The 19,301-nt window shown below is 38.1% G+C and overlaps 2 protein-coding genes across 15 annotated transcripts in view; one reads left to right on the top strand and one right to left on the bottom strand.

The window, feature by feature from the left end:
* CASK (calcium/calmodulin dependent serine protein kinase) overlaps window positions 1-19,301 on the top strand; it is a 209,243-nt gene that overhangs the window by 89,325 nt on the left and 100,617 nt on the right. For all 14 annotated transcript variants that reach the window (XM_069873017.1, XM_069873049.1, XM_069873027.1 and 11 more), the window contains exons 4-5: window positions 1,224-1,301; window positions 2,582-2,654. In XM_069873017.1, coding sequence (XP_069729118.1) covers window positions 1,224-1,301; window positions 2,582-2,654 — 151 coding nt within the window. The remainder of the gene's footprint in view (window positions 1-1,223; window positions 1,302-2,581; window positions 2,655-19,301) is intronic.
* On the bottom strand, window positions 8,961-11,630 carry GPR82 (G protein-coupled receptor 82). Its single transcript, XM_069849947.1, has 3 exons — window positions 11,467-11,630; window positions 11,306-11,378; window positions 8,961-10,170 (listed from the first exon to the last, which is right to left on the bottom strand). The coding sequence occupies exon 3, from the start codon at window positions 10,135-10,137 to the stop codon at window positions 9,037-9,039; it is 1,101 nt and encodes a 366-aa protein (XP_069706048.1). The 5' UTR covers window positions 10,138-10,170; window positions 11,306-11,378; window positions 11,467-11,630; the 3' UTR covers window positions 8,961-9,036.

Genomic DNA, 19,301 nt, shown 5'->3' on the forward strand with positions numbered 1-19,301 from the left:
TTTGGTTTCCTCTCTCGTATAGTTGTCAGTGCTCTATCCACATGATAGTGCATTTTGCATGGGGATGATTTCTAGGTTTACTTAGGAATGAAAGCTTCTGCATGATGCTTGTGACTCTCTAAGTGGAAGTTTTACATTGCAGATGTGTAACAAAGCAGAAGAGATTGTATGCTGACATTCTGGTTAGCTAACCAAAATGGCCCTGATTATATTGGCTTTCTGGATACCTTGCAAGTTCTGCTTCTCTTTTTCCCCCTTGCATCTGTGGTGGAGGGGGAAAAGTGTGAAGGCTGAAAATGACACATTACACTTGATGTTTTTGCAAGTGCCTTGTTAAATATGAACTATAATAAGTGATTTTTATCGTTCCTGGTAACTCTTGTTAATCTCTTCTTGCCCCATCAATCAATGAACACTTTTAGATGTAACTGTGTTTTATGTTACTTAGAGAAGAAAGAAAAGGAGGGCAGTTATGTCACACCAACCTTTTTTGGTTTTAGAGAAATGGTAGTCTAATTGTAGCCTAAGGACTAAATATATGTGCATCTAAAAATGCTTATAGTACTCATTGTGGAAAGTTAGGTTATTAGATGGACCATAGATAGCTGGGGACAGAAGGAGCAAAGTATCAGGGGTAGTGATATGGTATGTGTGCCGACACTGTTTTCAGGTGCCTTCAGTGAGGCTGTGAGATGTAAAATATCTTCCTGAGTCCTTAATTATCTTTATCAGAATGCTAACTGGAAAGACTATACTACATTTCTAAAATATATTTTAAAGTCAGTATTTAAAATTCAGTTTTAATAAGTCTATTTATAACTACAGTCTTTATTATAGAGCTGCACTTATAATGCTTTTAAGAACACACTTAACATCATGCATTAATTGTTAACTTGCTGAGCCTTCTTGTACATTGACTTTCTGCTGTTTTGCACACCTTGTTCAATGAGCAGTTTTAGCAATGGAAGAAATATTTGGCTTGGTAATGTTTTGAGAGAATTTTTAAACAACCTGAGGGGCATAAAACAATTAACCTGTGGTTGGCCTAATTCTATTAGATTGTTTGTTAAATGCTGTTTTAGTTAATAATGCACTGTACATGTGTCCAGACTATTTCATGTAATATTTATATAAATGGAGTCAATAGCCTTTTTTTGGAGAATTTTAATGTAACTGGTTGTAGTTATCTGTCTTAAGCGGTTTTTTCTTATTCTTACCTGCAGTATGGATGGAGCAGATCTGTGTTTTGAAATTGTGAAGAGAGCAGATGCTGGATTTGTGTACAGTGAGGCTGTAGCCAGGTATGTATCATAATTGTAATTAATCCCATAGGATAGATGGAAAAGAATGAAATACGGTGTTGTAAAAGCTGGTAGCTAAAAGTTGGAATGCTATAAATAATCCTGCTTCTGCAGTCTGAATGTTTATTACAATAATTAGCATTATAGAAGTAGAATTTTGGAGCATTTTGTCATATATTTGGGTGAGATTATGAAACAAAGCATCATTTCACATCCAAGACTTAGTTCTCTGTCTTTGCCTTCTATGGATCTCATGTACAATGGCATTATGTGACATGTCTGACAGGTGTGAGTTTTATTGGTCTTGCTGGATGGAGTCATGTCTTTTTTCTTTTTTTTTCCCCCCCATGTATTTCTTTATTTATGATCACTTCAACTTTTAATTTACAAGGTAAACCAAAATCAAGGAATCTATATCATTGAAGAAAGGTGGGGGAAAAAAAACAACTATGTCCTATTGGCATGATAATTGTGCTCAAAGCCTATGGGAGATGCTTACGCCACCATAGCTAGCATCATAGAAACCAAGGCTCGAAGAGACGTAAAGGGGTCTCTATTTTGGCCTCCTGCTCCAGGCAAGGTCAACATTACATGTGGATAATGTTACTCAAGGCTTTGTCCAATGAGGTCTAGAAACCTCCAAGGATGGAGATTCCACAGCCTCCCTTGGCAACTTGAATGTGTGTATAATTTATGTTCCTAAGGAAAGAATTTTCACTGTAACCAGCTGAAATCTCTGGAGGACAAGATTTACTTCCCTTAATCTCCTAGTAATGCTCTGCCTGATGCACTGCAGGATGCTATGGGCTTTCTTGGTTTTCTAGTATTGTCAATAATCTGTTAGGGGATTCTTTGGACACAGGGGAGAAAAGTTAATTCTTCAATCTGCATCAGGCAAGCCAAGATCTTCATTCTATCCCTTTCTAAATAAATCAGGCACTGATACTCACTTTTTTCCATTGTGTGTTTTTTTATTAAAAAAACAAAGAGTTCTGACTTCTTTGTCATATGAAGCAGAATTATTGAATATTTGAAAGATGTACGAAATGGAAAATGCAGATTTTTATTTTCTGATTTTCCTTGGCTTCAACCACAATAATCCTCAAACTTTAGATTTTGTTAATTGTTATTATAAACACAAACTTCTTTCTACTGGACTGTGTATATTTAAGGTTAAGTTGGTTGAGGAGTTTTTATAGTTAGACTCTTAAAACTTAGTTTGTTATATATTTATAGTAATTTTTCATGCAGACTTATGTATGATGTCTTTGTTTTTTCAGTCATTACATGAGACAGATATTGGAAGCTCTACGTTACTGTCATGATAATAATATAATTCACAGGGATGTGAAGGTAAGAGGGTTTAATTTTTTTTTTCCTTCACCACAGTAATATAAACTGCAAAGTTTTAATTCCTGTAATTTAGAGGAAGCGGAAGTGGTAGAAAATGAATGTATGTTTGTTCTGTGTCTGTTTACTCTTACTGTGTCATGAAAGATTAAAGCCCATCTCTAATTCCAGCAACATAGAACATTTTGGAGGCCTTTATTCACAGATTACATATGCGTTGGATTGCAGTTTACTTTGAAAGTCTGTTTATGTTCTGCTTTTTGAATATTCGTATGGAATTTCCTTGCATTTTTTCTTGTTAGGAAAAATGTGTATATAGATCAATTGCATAGATTGGTAAATTAATGGCATTGTTTTGACAGTGTAATGACAGTTTTCATCCAAGGTAAGATTTCAGAGAGATGTGCGTGCTTAAATTCTACAGTGTTGGTAGTAATATCTACTTTTTGCAAGCAACCTTAAACATTTATTATTATGAAAATTTTTCTAATACAAATAAGTTTTGAGGAGAAACACAGTGTTTAAGAACATACTCTTTTTGATCTGATTAATTTTGTACTATTTCTGTGGTTGGTTTTGGAACTATTTTATCCTAGTTACTGTAAATAACTGGGAGTTTTAACCTAAGTGGGTTTGACTTTCTTCAGTTTAAATATATATATTCTTTATTAACATCATTTTCTAAGATAGTTATTCCCACTTGTCTTCTCTAAGAGTGCACTTTTAATCCCAAGTGAGTCAAGCACTACAGGAATTAATGAAAATTCTAATGGGCTCTGATGGTGCAGTTTGAGGAGTGAATCATGGGGTTTAGTGAATAGAAATCAAGAGAGGGTAGCCTGTGCTTCAAACTCCTGCAGGTGATCTGCAAGGGAAGAGAGTGTGGACTGAACTGATGATTTTCATTTAAGGAGTCATTTGGTCTTGCCTATGCAGGCATTGCAGTCCATTCCAGTGTCTTTTCCCTTTCCTTCTAAAATCAAGACAATTATCCTGCATAATAGGCTAATAGGCTTTTTCTTAAGTTCAGTGTTGTAAAAGTAATTTCTTACAGCAAATTCTAAAGACAGCTTCTTAATTGCTGCTAGAATGTCTCAACCTATTCTGTCTTGAAGGGTCTAAGTTCTTTTAATTGTTCATTTTTGGTAGCACACTGCAAAGTGGTACTTGAATTAACATCATCTTTATGTTGCTATATCTTCCTGAAAGCTGCACCTGTTTTTGTTGAACTATGTTTCTGAACAAAAATAAATTTCAGTTGCAAGGGCTTCTGAGGGAGAGCTTAATTTTGCAGTTTATCCAGACTCTGAAAAATTTAAAATCACAGGTTTTATTAAGTACCATCCTTAGCAATAAACCTGTTAATTTATGTGAGTGAGTAATAATTTGTAATCTGTCAGTCTAAAGAAGTGTAAACCAACAGACTTTTATTTTGGAGACCACGGTGCAGAAATGTATTATATTTGAGTGTAGAACATATTAAGCTAACTGCTATATCCCAACTCTAGATGTCACTGTAGGCATTGTTTTGAAAGAGAGTAGACTAAATGATCAATTTCCAAGTTATCTGAATGGATGGAAGTGAATTAATAAAAACCTGTAAATTTGATATAGTCCTATTACATTTTTTCCCTGTATGTTGTTTTGAACTGCAAAATGTTTGATCATTATCTGATGCACAGGAAAACTTGCACAATATAGTTCCTGTAAGAACTAATTGTCTTTTAGCTACTTTTGTGATCCCTTAGGTCTTGACTGATTGGGAAGTGTTAGACAGAAATACTTTGATTAGCTGTGGTCTGGTGCCAGAAACTTCACAGACTTCTCAAAGGGACAAAATCTACCAAAGCTGCTGGGCACTATGACTGCCACGTGTGATAAACTCCAGTGACAGAACCAAAACATGAAAGCTTTCACACAGTGGCATGTAATTGTCTCAATTTACTTCACTGCTCTGTGAGACCAAATGTTTCTTGAGCATCTGTATATCATTTGAGCCCCCTTCAGCACTGCTTAAAGGCTTTATGATCGGCGATAATTGCACCTTTCTTAACCTTCAGATAATGTGATCCTGCATTCATTTGCTGCTTGGAAGTTGGATCATATGATAAGGAAAGCAGAAAATGCTGGTGCAGGAAGGTGGAAAACTAAAGACAGCTATGCATCAGAAATGTGAATGTCAAGAACTTTTTCCCATACCACAACATTTATTCCTGTTCTGCCAACGTCCTGATACGGGACTCAGCCATTCCTTTTATTCTTTCCGAACCTTGCTGTCAGAAATACCCAAAGGTGGCTACTGAAAATAGCAACATTGAAATGGGTTGGGTTCAGATCCCTTTGCAGAGGGTAGGGAGGCTCTGCAAAGGGATCTGAACAGGCTGGACCGCTGGGCAGAGTCCAATGGCATGAGGTTTAACAAGGCCAAATGCCGGGTCCTGCACTTGGGGCACAACAACCCTGTGCAGTGCTACAGACTAGGAGAAGTCTGTCTAGAAAGCTGCCTGGAGGAGAGGGACCTGGGGGTGTTGGTTGACAGTGACTGAATATGAGCCAGCAGTGTGCCCAGGTGGCCAAGAAGGCCAGTGGCATCTTGGCTTGTATCAGAAACGGCGTGACCAGCAGGTCCAGGGAGGTTATTCTCCCTCTGTACTCGGCACTGGTGAGACCGCTCCTCGAATACTGTGTTCAGTTCTGGGCCCCTCACCATAAGAAGGATGTTGAGGCTCTGGAGCAAGTTCAGAGAAGAGCAATGAAACTGGTGAGGGGGCTGGAGAACAGGCCTTATGAGGAGCAGCTGAGAGAGCTGGGGTTGTTTAGCCTGGAGAAGAGGAGGCTGAGGGGAGACCTCATTGCTCTCTACAACTACCCAAAAGGAGGTTGTAGAGAGGAGGGTGCTGGCCTCTTCTCCCAAGTGACAGGGGACAGGACAAGAGGGAATGGCCTCAAGCTCCGACAGGGGAGGTTTAGGCTAGACGTTAGGAAAAAATTCTTTACAGAAAGGGTCACTGGGCACTGGAACAGGCTGCCCAGGGAGGTGGTTGAGTCACCTTCCCTGGAGGTGTTTAAGGCACGGGTGGATGAGGTGCTGAGGGATATGGTTTAGTGTTTGATGGGAACGGTTGGACTCGATGATCCGGTGGGTCTCTTCCAACCTGGTTATTCTGTGATCCTGTGATTCTGTGATTCTGTTTTTTCCCAAGATAGAATTTTATTGCACAGTAGTTTGTATGCAGAATTATCTCTGTGTAAGAGAACAAAATAGGGAAATGGAGAAATGTGGGTGTGAAATGACATGCTTGTCTTTTTCCATGAAACCCTTGCTAGAGTTTGAGTACCATTTCTCAGTTAAGTCAGCCACTTTCTCCTGAGCTGTCTCTGTTCAACAATAACAAAATATTTTGTTAATACAGTCAGTAAAAAGTGATAAGTGGGAGAGGACGTTTATAACTAAAATGTGCTCTATAGCTGTAATCTTTCTTCGAGAAAGAAAAAAATCAATAGTATGCCTCCAAAACTCTTAACTGTGAAGGATACCACTGATATTTTTGCAATAACGTCAATGGAATGGATTTTTATCAGTAAGGTTGACTCCAAATACTCCAACTTTGTTCTATGATTTCCATATAGTTTGAGTATTTGTATATGTTTCTATGACCAGTAAAATGTTTGGTGTGCAACTGGAGTCAGGGCAAGCATGTTAGCTAAATATAGACATCCGAACTTTTTATTATAGGTTTATCTCTATAGGTATGACTACTTATTTCCAACATATGATCATCTAAATAGATAAAACTACTAAAGCAAAAATACATGGATGCTGCCTTCTCTGCTGTTAAGAATCAGTTAAATATTTTTGTGACTGGAAGTAAACACACTTTTTTCTAGAAAGTGAGGACTAAGCATTATGTGCTGTGTTGTGTGTCATTCACAAGTCTTAGTTGGTCCGGGTGACTTGAGACATGATCTATGGATAGATTTGCATGTTGATTTATGTGCTATGCAGATTTATTTAATCATATAGATTCTGAGAATGCACTCAGTTAACGCTTCTGTCTTTCATTCCTTTTAGTTAGGCACTTCAGATTTTGCCAGCAGAGTTCAAAACTCTTATGCTTTTAGGTGTATCTAGAAAATGAGTAAGGCTTGTACATATGTTTTTGTGTATGTTTATTTAAGTATATATTCAAATATATAAAAATAAGTGGAATGGAAGCTCTTCTATAAGACTATCTTCTCTTTCCAGTCTTTGAATATTCAAAACAAGAAATCAATTGGGTGTTGCTTTCCTTCTACTCTTTTCTCTTTGGCATGGAACCTGTTATGTGCTTTCTGGGGACAGCCACTAATAACTGGTGCTTTTTATTATGTATACCCTGGAAGTTATTAGATCCTTGAGGTCAAGTAGCAACTGTGAGGATTTTGTTACACATTAAATTGATGAAAAAGTTATTAAAGCTGTAGAATCAATAGCAGAGGTGGAATTCAGCTGTCCTGTCTGGATGTGTTTCTCTTATGAGCGCTTCCTTATTCAGTGCAGAAGTTGAGAGTCTCCAGGGATAAAGCTTTCAGTATTTTTTCCTCAATATTTCTTCAAGTGGTGCTTTTTTCCAGCCATTTATGTCAACTCCTGTGTGTGTACTTACTGTGTTGGAGTCACCTATTCTTCTTTTGTCCTGCCCTTTCCCTAGTGTACCATTAGCTGTCTGCTAGGCATTCAGAAGCAGTTTTTCTGAGAAGTATGTACACACTTTCTGGTCAGGAAGTTTATATATTCCATTTATTTGCCCAGCCAGTCAGAAAACATGTATCTTCTGATCAATGAGCCGGTTAGCCATGCAGTACATCTGAGCAGATTAACCAGAAAGCAGACAGACACTTGCAGTCTTTTGAACTGCTTTGTAAATGGTGCACTCCGTGTGTTTCCCTTACAATTTTGTATTCCCTGCTATGGGAATGAATTGTTTTATTTTTTTATTATATAATTCACAAGTCACCTGCTAACTTCTGAGCAGACATTGGGATGCCTAAGCAGCACAAAAAGTTTAGTGTGTAAGCTGTGTTTTGCTGAAATATTTCTCTTTCTCTCTCTTATGCCTTTCTGTTTTGGAGGATTTTTCCTCCATGTACTATTCTGTGAAATGACAGAGCAACGTATCACCCTGTTTGTAGTTTCTCAAATTGCCTGTACTGCACAAAAGCTTTTCTGCTATTTCAAATAAATAAATTTTTTAAAAAAATTGAAAGCAGACATTATCTTGAATGGACTACATAGGAAAAAAGTAAAGTGTATATTATTTTCTTGGTATAATGCAGAAACGGTGGAATGGGATCTTGGTAGGAGTCTATCACAAAGTTATATATGATCATAGAATCCTAAACTGGTTTGGGTTGGAAGGGACCTTAAAGATCATCCAGTTCCACCCCTCCTGCCATGGGCAGGGACACCTTCCACTAGACCAGGCTGCCCAAGGCCCCATCCAACCTGGCCTTGAACATCTCCAGGGATGATTAGTAGAATTTACCTCATAAGATTAGACAAAGAGTATGGAAATTCCAGTGATTTGGTTTGTTGGGGTACCAGAGGTTAGAAATTAATGCATGTAAGTATTTCATCCTTTTTTTCTCCTTCACTGATAAATTATTTAAAACTTAAATCTAAGATTTCTGGTATATTATTAAAAAGCTGTAGCAAAGTTTTTTCTGTGAAGACTAGAATTTCAAAAGTGCATAGTTTCTTACCACAATTTTTTACTCCCATAAAAACCAGTTACTATAGTAAAATCCCAATGGGATAGACACAGCTAAAGTAAGTAATGACATTTTTCGGTAACTTTAGAATAAGATGTCATCAAGAACTTTTCTGTATTCACTAAAGACTTTTAACATCTCATGATGCATCCACCATTAAAAAAAAAAAAAGGGAAACAACCTTTAACCCAATACTCCTGAACTAAAAATATATGTTAATCTTGAATGTGGTTTGTAGCACTTCATGCCTGCTTCCTTAAGCCTTTGATATATGGTTCAGCCATTCTGGAAAAAAATGTTTGTGTTTTGTTCAGCCTTTTTTATAAAGGATACCCGTGTCCAAAACCTAGGACTCTATTATTGATAATAAAAGGAAACTGAGTCCCAGACTTTAGCCTAGCTTCTGCATTCTTCCTTGATTACTTAGGTAGAAAACACTGTCCTTAGGTAAAACTTAAAATGTCTTTTGCATTGCATGGATAAAGGGGTATTACACAGATCACTGTATAAATTACTTGGATTCATTTGGTTATACACATCAGATTTATTATGGCTAATGTTGATGTGGCAAGCAAGATAATTTGAAAACAAAATACAAGTATTATGTTCTAATTTTATTTAAATATTTACCATTTCATATCAAAGTCTCATTATAGGTAGTTAAAATGAGTTTATTGTTACTTATATTCTTTCCATTTTCCTTCACACTTTGGGAGTCTTCAGTGAAAACAGCAGCTTTATGTTTGTGGTGTTCTGGTGTGGATTTTGTAAACAGGCTATACAGACTTTTCTTAAATGTTTTATCTAGCAGAAGGGTTATAACTGGATCTAAACTACTTTTAACAGCAGCAAGACAAGTAAGGAAATTTTTAATTTCCACTAGATAGTTTAACATTGAGCAATCATTATTTGCAATCAGGACATAAAAAATTGGCTTAAAAATATGATATGGAAGAAAGCAGACAGTTAGTATCAACTGAATGACAAGAATGTTTCTTTTCACTGTGTGGTAAATTAGATGTTTTTCCCCAATACAAGTATTTTTTTGTATTTTACTCAGATGCCTGGTAAGAGAATAATATGACAACAAAACTGTCATAAAAGATACAAAAAAACATGCAGTGGCTAGACAAGCTGCAACCATTGTGGTAAATTCACCGACTTCTACCCTGATGTTGTAGCATCTGTGAAATTCCTCCAAAGCCCTTGCCTGGACATTATATGTTATAGCTGTTACTGTTATGCAGAGCACAGTAAGCCATATAACGAGGCACAAATATTTAGCAAATTTTGGCTGACGAAACTTTTCAAGCACACATCTGTAAAAGTTTTCATTAAATGCTGGCAAGTATTGTGCATCACTGCTTTTCTTCAGTGTTGCATACTGATTTAGAGCAGTTGAACATAAAATTGTAATTGTAACATACATACTGACATGCATAATGACAGTCCCAAAGTGATTTGCTATTTTACATACTGTAGAGTCGTAAGTCCATTGGTACCCTCTAGCAAAATAGGCAACCAGAAAGGGCATTGTGCTACATATGAGTAAGTTTGCAGTGACAAGGTTTACCAGGTAAATATATTGTGTTCTTTTTGTGGGTGCTTGCCTTGAAAATACCCAGGCAGCAAGAATATTTCCAAAACTTCCAAGAGGAAATAGGAAAGAGTAGATGACTGGTAGAGCTACAGTAGTAGCTGACGATGGCCGAAGAAGACATGTTGAATTTCTCATTTATGCTGATATTCCTGGAATGAATGGTCAGAGCTGAAACACAATTAAAATAATTACTCTTCTGTAATGTGCATCTGATATCTCTTTTTATATTTTCTCTTATTTTAATTGTTCCGTTTTCTCCTCTGCTTTTCAGTTTTAGTAACTGATGTTTGTCCTCTGGGGTTATCATCTTGAATTTGCATGAGGCCGCTATTTGAGTGTTCTCTTCCACTGAGACTTTGTGAAGAAAAGTTGGCTCTTAAACCCCAAAGATCTTACATGCACAGAATATAGTAAAATAAATGAGGAAACAGAATGTTAAAGCTAGGGTCTGACTATAACTTGTGTGGTCTTGGTTTATTTCTCAATCTTTTGAAACATCTAACCTTCTTTGGAAACCACTTCTAGACTATTTTAAGTTAAATAAGCACAAAGTATTACTTCAGTTGCAGAAATACAGAGAGGTATCCTGTACCTCCATTTAAGTACGAGTTAAACTATGTATGATGCAGGAATCTGACTAGATGCACTTATTTTGTGATGATGTCTCTATCTAATGTTACTTCGCTCAGAACTTTAATCTTAGATGTACATTATGCATGAACAATTCAGTCTTTATTGTTAAACATACAAAATGGTTGTTGTAAACTGCAATATATTTTTTCCAAGTTGAATTTTCTATCTTTTCCCAATTTCCAGGCTGAAAATAAGTAATCAAAGCTCTATACAATGACTGCATATAAAATTGGCATTTCAGCTTACTGACCTATAATGAAGAGATGTATGGATCATATGGAACATATTAACAGATTTCAAACTTAGACTGATAATTATTTTTGCAACAGCTGTAAGCAAATTAATTCAGATACCAAAGAGAATTCTATGTTCCTATGACAAAAAGCCCAGACACTAAGTCACTTAGATAACAAAAAGTCATATTTAAAAACTATGCTGTGGGTCCCATTTGCAACTTGAAAATTAAACGAACTTTCATAGCTGTTGCACCATAGTGTACACTGTGTCCCGTATGGCTTGCTGAATGAAAAATTACTGAATTCTTTAATTACAAATAGTTACATTCACAAAGTAATTGTTGAATTCAGTCATTTAGAAGTCTAATAACCATTTTTGTGTCAATTCCCAAATTTGGTTAGGTGGAACAAAGAAATAGGAGCTTTAAACTTACATGTGCAAGCTGCAGGCACCTTCCTTTGCAAAGAGGAAAATTTTTCTGTCTGATGTCCTTTTTATCTCCACTGCTGCAATGAAAAGGATGATATTTGAATCTGGAAAAGTACAATTAAGAAAAGTATCTCTCTGACATAAGTAGGTCTTTAGAATGTGCACCTTTCTTTTACAGTGACAGAAAACTGCTAGGCATTTAAAGTTCAGACAAGAAGGTGTTGTCTGTGTAAAAGAGACTTTGAAATTAGGTCAGGATGCAGCTCCATTAGAAAAATAAAAAGAATGAGATAGTGTGGAAGAGTAACACTTCTTTGGTCATGTAGCTATGGCACAGAAACACCTTACAATCCTTTATGTAGTGGTTTCTTCTTTTGTGGGGGTGGAGGGATTGTTACCGTCATTCTCTTTAGGACTGCCCACTTTGCAGCATGGGGGGAAAAAAGTTTCTATTTTATGCATCAAGACTTGTATTTTTAATGACATTTAACTCTTCTTCAGCTCCAAGAGCTATCACAAAGCTGACTTGACAGTTCCTGAAGTCCACATGGAGTAATACTGTATCCATGCAATAATGCTGTCTGGCCTTATATGAGTGACCAAATGAACACATCTTGCACGTCTAGTCAGGTTGTGTGGAAGCAATTTGCAGATGATGCGTTCTAGGCATCAGCTGGGGAAACCTGACTCTATGTCCAAGAAATACAGTATTTTATACAAATCATCCAAACGTATGCACAGGACAGTGTCCTTCCTCCACAGGAAAGGTTTGATTATCAAACTCTTGTTTAGCTTTGCAGAGCTTCAGACCTTAGAGTTTCTTTCTGTCTGATACGTCTGTGGTTGTCAGACAGAACTTTTCAACAGCTATAAGTTCCTTTATGAGAACAGAAGAGATACCATATAACAACTTCTGCAATTTTGGTAATGTTCTTGTTTTGTTACTTTTGCTTTTATGTTTAAACAGACCATGAGAATCCACCTCAGTGATCTATCCATTTTATTGTTCAGGGTCAATTTTATTTACTTATTATTTGTTTGCTTGTTTGTTTGTTTATCTATTACTTATGATAGTTGTGTATGCTGACCTTCTATTTAGACTACATAGTTGATCTCATTTAAGATTAAATTTGTATGGGGTAGTATGTGGAGCATTAGTTTAGTTTGTAATGCTGTACATAATTTGTGAGTAGACTAATTTTTGTTTCAGTCAGATTTAGCTCTACCTTGGTTTTATTTTTTCTACTTTTGAATGTATAGTCATATTAAAATGTGTTGTAACAGAAAGAATCTCATATTAATTAAATATGTAAGAGTCTCCCAGACAGTCTTAGAAGTCCCTGTTACTGTGGTGTTCCATCCAGGTTTAGACACAAAAACACATATCTTGAAATTTTGCTAAGAGGAGACATGCCAAAAAAATGGTGTGAGCAATTCCAGTTAACAGGGATATTTTATTTGTTAATTGGTTAGTTATTAACCGTAGCTTGTAGTATTTATAATTCAATGTCCATAACTCTTGCTGTAGGAAGAGATAATGCTGCATTCTTTTTTCCACGGTTATTGTACAATAATAAATAGTGAATTACAGTCTGTCAGCTGTCACTTTGGAACTGAGGAGGGGATATTACAGGTTTGAAGAAAAAAAAAAAAAAAACAACCCAGCCACAGAAATACATTTGCAGTTGGTTCTAAGCTCTAGTAAGCACCATTAGTGGACTGTTTCTATTCACTTAACATATAAATGCCGTATTTTATCTAAAATATGTTTGATAATATTCAAATGGTAAAAGAGCATTTTTTTAACACAATTCACTCTTACGTTCTTCATAATGACCTTCATGTGCGTTCTTTGTCTCAAGTATTTGTTCTTACTGTATTATTAAACCATAATCACTTTTTAATTCATCCACTTTACTAGAGTTTTTATCCCAGTAAGCGGCATATGTTGCATTTTATATGCATTTTATATGCATATATGCATATATCCTTCATATATCCTTATGCCTGTCACAAATCAAATGGAGAACTGGACTGTTCCTGCTGTACATCAGAGTACATAATGTGTTGGCAGCAGTCGCTCTTTGCGGGATTCAAGAAGGCAGCAGCTCAGTTACCTCTGGCTCTTGTAGCAGTCCTGGCTCCCTCTGTGCTGTGGAAGGCCCAAGAGATGCACTCAGTCTCTGCATTTTAAGGATGGAAGGCAACAGCTGAAAATAGGGCACAGAAAAGTATGCAACCCTGGGTATGGCTACTATGGGTGCCTGAATAAATGTATAGCATGCACCAAATGTGTAGCAGCCTTTAACTTGAGATTTATTTTCTTACACTTAGAACTCAGTCTACTGTATGGCATTTAATACCAAAATAAGTCTTTAAGATGAATGAGTTACTACACAACTAGAATCCATCTTTTCTTTAAAAAAAAAATCATTTATCACTTAGCTTGCCTGGAACTTTGACTTTTGGTACGAAGTTCTGTTGGGTTGGGGTTTTTTTTAACTTAAACATTAATATGAAAGGGGCTTCTGACTGCATAAACTCTTAACATTCAGACCTACACAATACACTACACAATAACCATTTTTATTTGGGCATATATCGGGAGAATTGTTGCTGAGCACTATGGTTCCTCTCTGCCTGCTTGTCAGCTTTCTGTGCAGGGATGAGCCAGTCTGTGCACAGCCTTTCTTCTGATTTGATACAATGAGGATTTTGGCTATAGTCAATATATGTATTTGTTATTGTAAGAAGTGTTCATCAAAGCAAAATCATCTAGGCTCAGATTTAAATGGACTCTAGTTGGATTGAGCACAATGCTGAATCAGTGAAGATAAAATATTTGACAGGTTTGAGCTGGGTCTGCGTTTGTTTTCACTAATGGCTTATTTTCACCAGTTCAACAAAGCAGACCTAGAATGAAAGTTCTTATGTTGTTTGAAGAGATACAAGTGTATGCAGTGTAACTCCATGCATCCTTAGGGACATAGAAATGAGGATATATTGCACTCGTGGCTTCAATTCTTTGGTTGTCATAAAATATACAAAGTTAAGTGTTTCACAGGCTCCAGATAGTTTTGGGTTTTTTACATAGACAAAACATAAGCCAAAACTATGTCTTTTAGGCAAGAAAACTTAGCTTGAAGCTGACAGTACTAATAAAAATAATCTTCAAACCTTTTGTACTTCAGGTCTCTAATGCTAATGTAATTTTTTCCCCGAGACATTCTTTGTGCAGCTTGTTAAAACATAGGCTTATAAGTAAACCCTAGCTTTTTTCTCCTCTTTTTGTTTCTCATTTAGCAGTACTGTGATACACAATTAGCTGTGTCTCTGCCATTCATGTTCTTATTTCTGTTTCCTGCTTTCTCTCACTTGCCACCTCTGCTTTTTTCCTCAGGCTAGTTACAGGCTAGTTACAACAGCTTTTGGGAATTTTTAATATTCTTGGGATGTTCAATCCAGCATGCTCTTTATTGCTATGTCTCCTGGATGTGTTTCAGGTCTTCTTTAGGGTTACAAAATTTTCTTTTAAGAATAGTACCCAGGGATCTGCCCCAAGGCAGATCTGGACAGTCATGGGTGGTGTGGTGTGTTGGAGAATATGGGCAGATAATTTAGAAGACTTCTCACTTCCAGTGGTTTGGAACTCCTGAACATCTACAGGACCCTGATGAAGTGGTAGAATATTTGAACGGAAAATGCTGTGGCTGTTCCAGAGAAGCAGGGTTTATCACGCTGCTGGGCCCTGGCCAGTATCTATCAAACACTGCACAGTATTATGCAGCACCTTTAGGAGGAAAAGGGGGAAAACAGACTGACAAACACTGCAGGTACTCCAGCTCTCATGACAAGCACTGCAGCTACTCCAACCCTAGTAACAGTCACTGCGACTGCTTAGACTCTGACAACAGGCACTGTAGCTGAACCAGAGAAGCAACACATGACTACCAGCCACCCCTATACAAAAGAAGAAAAACACAAAAAAAAATCAGTTCACTTAGTGAAGGATGACAATGAACCAGGGCCATAATGAGAACAGGAGGAAGAGGCAGAACCAGAGATAATAACCCAATCCCTGTCCCTGAGTGAGCTGTGAGATATGCAGAAAGATTTCAACCACCATCCAGGTGTTGTTATTTGGCTGTACTGATTCTAGAATAATGGGGCTAGTACCTTGGAATTAGAGGATAGGAAAGTCAGGCAGCCGGAATGTCTGTCTGGGGAAGGTGACATTGACAAGGTGATTAAATAGAAGACACAAGCCTTCATCCTCTGGAGGTGATTCCTGTCAGGCGTGAATGAAGGGTACCCTTTCTAGGAAGCTATTACATGTCACCCATGCATGTGGGCCGCCATGGAGAGAGGTAACCAGTACCTGAGGGGATAAGCTGTGCTGAAGTGATTTATGATCCAGATAACTTGCAGTTACCCACAGATCCAGATGAAGTCTAGTGCACATGACCCATGCCATGGAAGTTTCTACAAAGTGCACCATCATCATATTCCAGCTTATTGGCAGTAAAGACCTGGAGAGAAGGTAAGGGTGAAAATGGTGGATTAATTGGCTGGACAAGTCTGATAATACAAAGGAGGTCTCTCTTCCTCCCTATGGGCTTGCTTCTTGGCAGTGAAAAAACTGTCCCAGGAGGTCCAGCAACTCATAGAGTATCCAATTCCCTGCCTGTATGGACCAGTATCTCAGCTATTAGGAGTGCATGTTTCTTTGCTCAAGAGAAAGGATATTGAAGGTACACACCACAAGCCACCCTGTGTTTTTTCCTGAATAACCATGGAGGTGACATGAGGAAGTGGGATGGAAAGCCTACCTTGACCCTAGAGGCATGAGTATGTGAGTTGCAAGGAAAAGCAACCACAAAAAGGGATTCTTCCAGTAAAGATGCTGTGCCACTTTCCAGTGGGCAATTCCCAAGACAGAGTAAAAGTGCTGATCTTACTTCTGATCCCCTTTAAGGGAATTATGATTAATTTTTACAAAAAGTAGTGAATACTATTATCAGGATTAGAAGGGCCTTACCTCCAGTCAGGTAGAGGAAATGGACTCTCGGCTTTATTGGACTGTGTGGATTTGATGGCTTAGTGCATCAGATCCACAAAAGTATAAGACTCTAGTGGACACTTGTGCACAATGTACCCTAATGCCATGAAGCTATAAAAGGGGAGAACCCATCTGTATTACTGGAGGGACAGAAAGATCCCAACAGTTAACTGTATTGTAAGCCAAAACGAATCTGACTGGGAATGACTGGCAAAAGCACCTGATGGTGACTGACCCAGAGGTCACGTGCGTCCCTGCCATAGACTACCTCAGAAGAGGGTATTTCAAGAACCCAAAAGAGAACTGATGGGCTCTCAGTATTGTGGCCTTGGAGACAGATTAAATTAGACAGCTGTCTACCTTGCCTGGTCTCTTGGGAGGACCCTTCTGATGTAGAGCTGCTGAGGGTCAAAGAACAACAGATTCCGATCCCTACTGCAACGGTACATCTGTGGCATTATTGCACCAACCAAGACTCTGATTCCCATCCATAAGGTTGTTTGTCAACTAGAGATTCAAGGAGTGATAAGCAAGACTCACTCACCCTTAACAGTCACATATGGCCAGTCTGATGGAGAGTGGAGACTAACAGTAGACTATTGTGGTCTGAATGGAGTTGTGCCGCCATTGAGTGCTGCTGTGCCAGACATGCTAGAACTTCAATACAAACTGGCAGCTAAGTAGTAGGCCACAACTGATATCACTAATGGGTTTTTCTCAATCTCCTTGGCAGAAGAGTGCAGGCCAGTTTGCATTCATATGGAGGGGCATCCAATACACCTGGTACCAACTGTCCCAGGGTTGGAAACACAACCCTAACATTTCCTATGGACTGTACCGGAACAGGGTGAAGCTACAGAATAGCAATGATGTCGTTGTTTGGGGGAAAACAGCAGAAGAAGTTTTTGAGAAAGAGAGTAAAATAGTTCAAAGTGTTCTGGAAGCCACTTTTGCCATAAGCCAAAGCAAGATCAGGGGACCTGCATGGGAGATCCAGTTTTTAGGAACAAAATGGCAAGATGGGCATTGTCAGATCCCAGTGGGATGTGATCAACAGAATAGCAGCTATGTCTTTACCAACCAGCAAAAAGGAAACACAAACTTTCTTAAGCATTGTGAGGTTTGGGGTGATGTACGTTCCAAACTACAGACTGATTGTAAACCCTCTTTATGAAGTGACCTGGAGGAAGAATTATTTTAAATAGGGTCTGAGTGACAATTGTTATCAAAACAATAGATATGGCCCTCATGAAAAATACTGATTTGCAGGTTAAAACCATAACTTCAGTTTATTTCAGTGTGGAAAATGAAAGTTGATGTTGTGGTTTAACCCTGGTAGGCAGGTAAGCCCCACACAGCTGCTTGCTCACTGCCCCTCTTTGTGTGGAGAAGAGAAAAATCAGAAGGGTGAAAGTATGAAAACTTGTTTATGATTTCTGTCTCTTTCCCCTTCCTTTCTTGTGGCTGTTGTGCTGCAGAACAAGCTGCCTCTTGTGATGTTCCCTCCCATTCCTTCTAACATGCCGTGGTCAAATATGTCATTATGTTGAATCCTTTGAGCCCTACATTGGGTGCCAAAAAGGGTTGTTGTGGTTTAAGCCTGGTAGGCAGCTAAGCCCCATGTAGGCACTTACTCCACCTCCAGTGGGCTGGGTGTAGAATTGGTAGGGTAAAAGTGAGAAAACTCATGATTTGAGATAAACACAGAACAGGAAGAACACCCAGTTGCTTGCCACCAGCTGACCAATGAATGTCTAGTCAGTTCCTGAGAAATGGCAGCTCTGGCAAATTTCTTCCTCCGCTTTTATTGCTGAGTACAAGGCCATGTGTTTTGGGATGTATATTTGGTAAGTTGGTATCGGCTGTCCTGGCTTTGTCCCCTCACAACTTCTTGGTTGGAAGCCTGATCACTGGTAGGGCAATGTGAGAGGAAAAAAAGATTTTCACGCTGTGCAAGCTCTGTTCCCTGATAACCAAAACAGCCCTGTGTTATCAGCATCACTTTTATCACAAACCCAAATCATAGTCCCATATGAGCTACTGTGAAGAAATGTAACTCTACCCCAACAAAAACCAGTGCAGCTGTTTACTCAAACCAGCCACAATTTGATATGTTTGTGGTTCAAGTTATAAGCTTTTATCTGGCAAACAGTTTTGTTTATTGGTTCATGTTTTCCATTAAATAATCTATGCATGGCAATGTTTTTATCGAAGTAGTTATGTCCAGAATGTATATTTTATATGCATTTTGTTATTAGTATTTATTCTAGTGAAGAATATGTGCTCATTTTCACATAGTAATAAAGAGGCAATATTTTGGTATGTCAACTGAAGTTTGAGGATGTGTTGTAGGTTTCATTAAAAAGGAAAATTAGGTTCATGTAGGTTATGTGGAGATGTGCATTGAGTAAGTGTACTGGATTCATCTGGGAAAGGGTTAATTTCCTGGTTTGGATAAGGAAAGAGTTAATTTTGGCAAGAAGCAGGGGAAAGGACACAGCTGGGGCAGCTGACCAAACTGGCCAATAAGATATTCCAAGCCATGGACATATAAGAGGAGGTGGTTGGCCAGGTGGCACAGCTTGTACAGAAGGGTTCAGTTCACCATTTGGTGGCCTTCAAGCAGTGAGCAGTTGATCACTCGCTTTATTTATTTTGCTGTTATTATTCTTGTATTTTCTCTCCCTTTGCTGCCCTCTTAAAGTGTTCTCACCTCAGCCTGTGAGTTTGAGGGGCTTGGGGTTTTTTTCTGATTCTTCTCCTGACCCTATCCAGGAGCAAGGGGTTAAGTGAGCAGGGGGTCAAGTGGGTCTTTGTTGCCAGCAGCCACTAACTGTGACACTTAGCCTTTACCTACAGAAAGAACAATAAATAGAATGATTTTCATGTTGAGATCAGCTGAAGGCTCAACTAGTTGCTATAGTTGGCCCTGATGTTACTT

Source organism: Phaenicophaeus curvirostris, chromosome 1 (assembly GCF_032191515.1).
Source record: "Phaenicophaeus curvirostris isolate KB17595 chromosome 1, BPBGC_Pcur_1.0, whole genome shotgun sequence".
NCBI classification, from domain to species: domain Eukaryota; kingdom Metazoa; phylum Chordata; class Aves; order Cuculiformes; family Cuculidae; genus Phaenicophaeus; species Phaenicophaeus curvirostris.

What these genes read in the sequence shown, in the direction of transcription:
- GPR82 (XM_069849947.1), bottom strand. Translation starts at nt 10,137, where the DNA reads ATGAGAAATTCAACATGTCTTCTTCGGCCATCGTCAGCTACTACTGTA.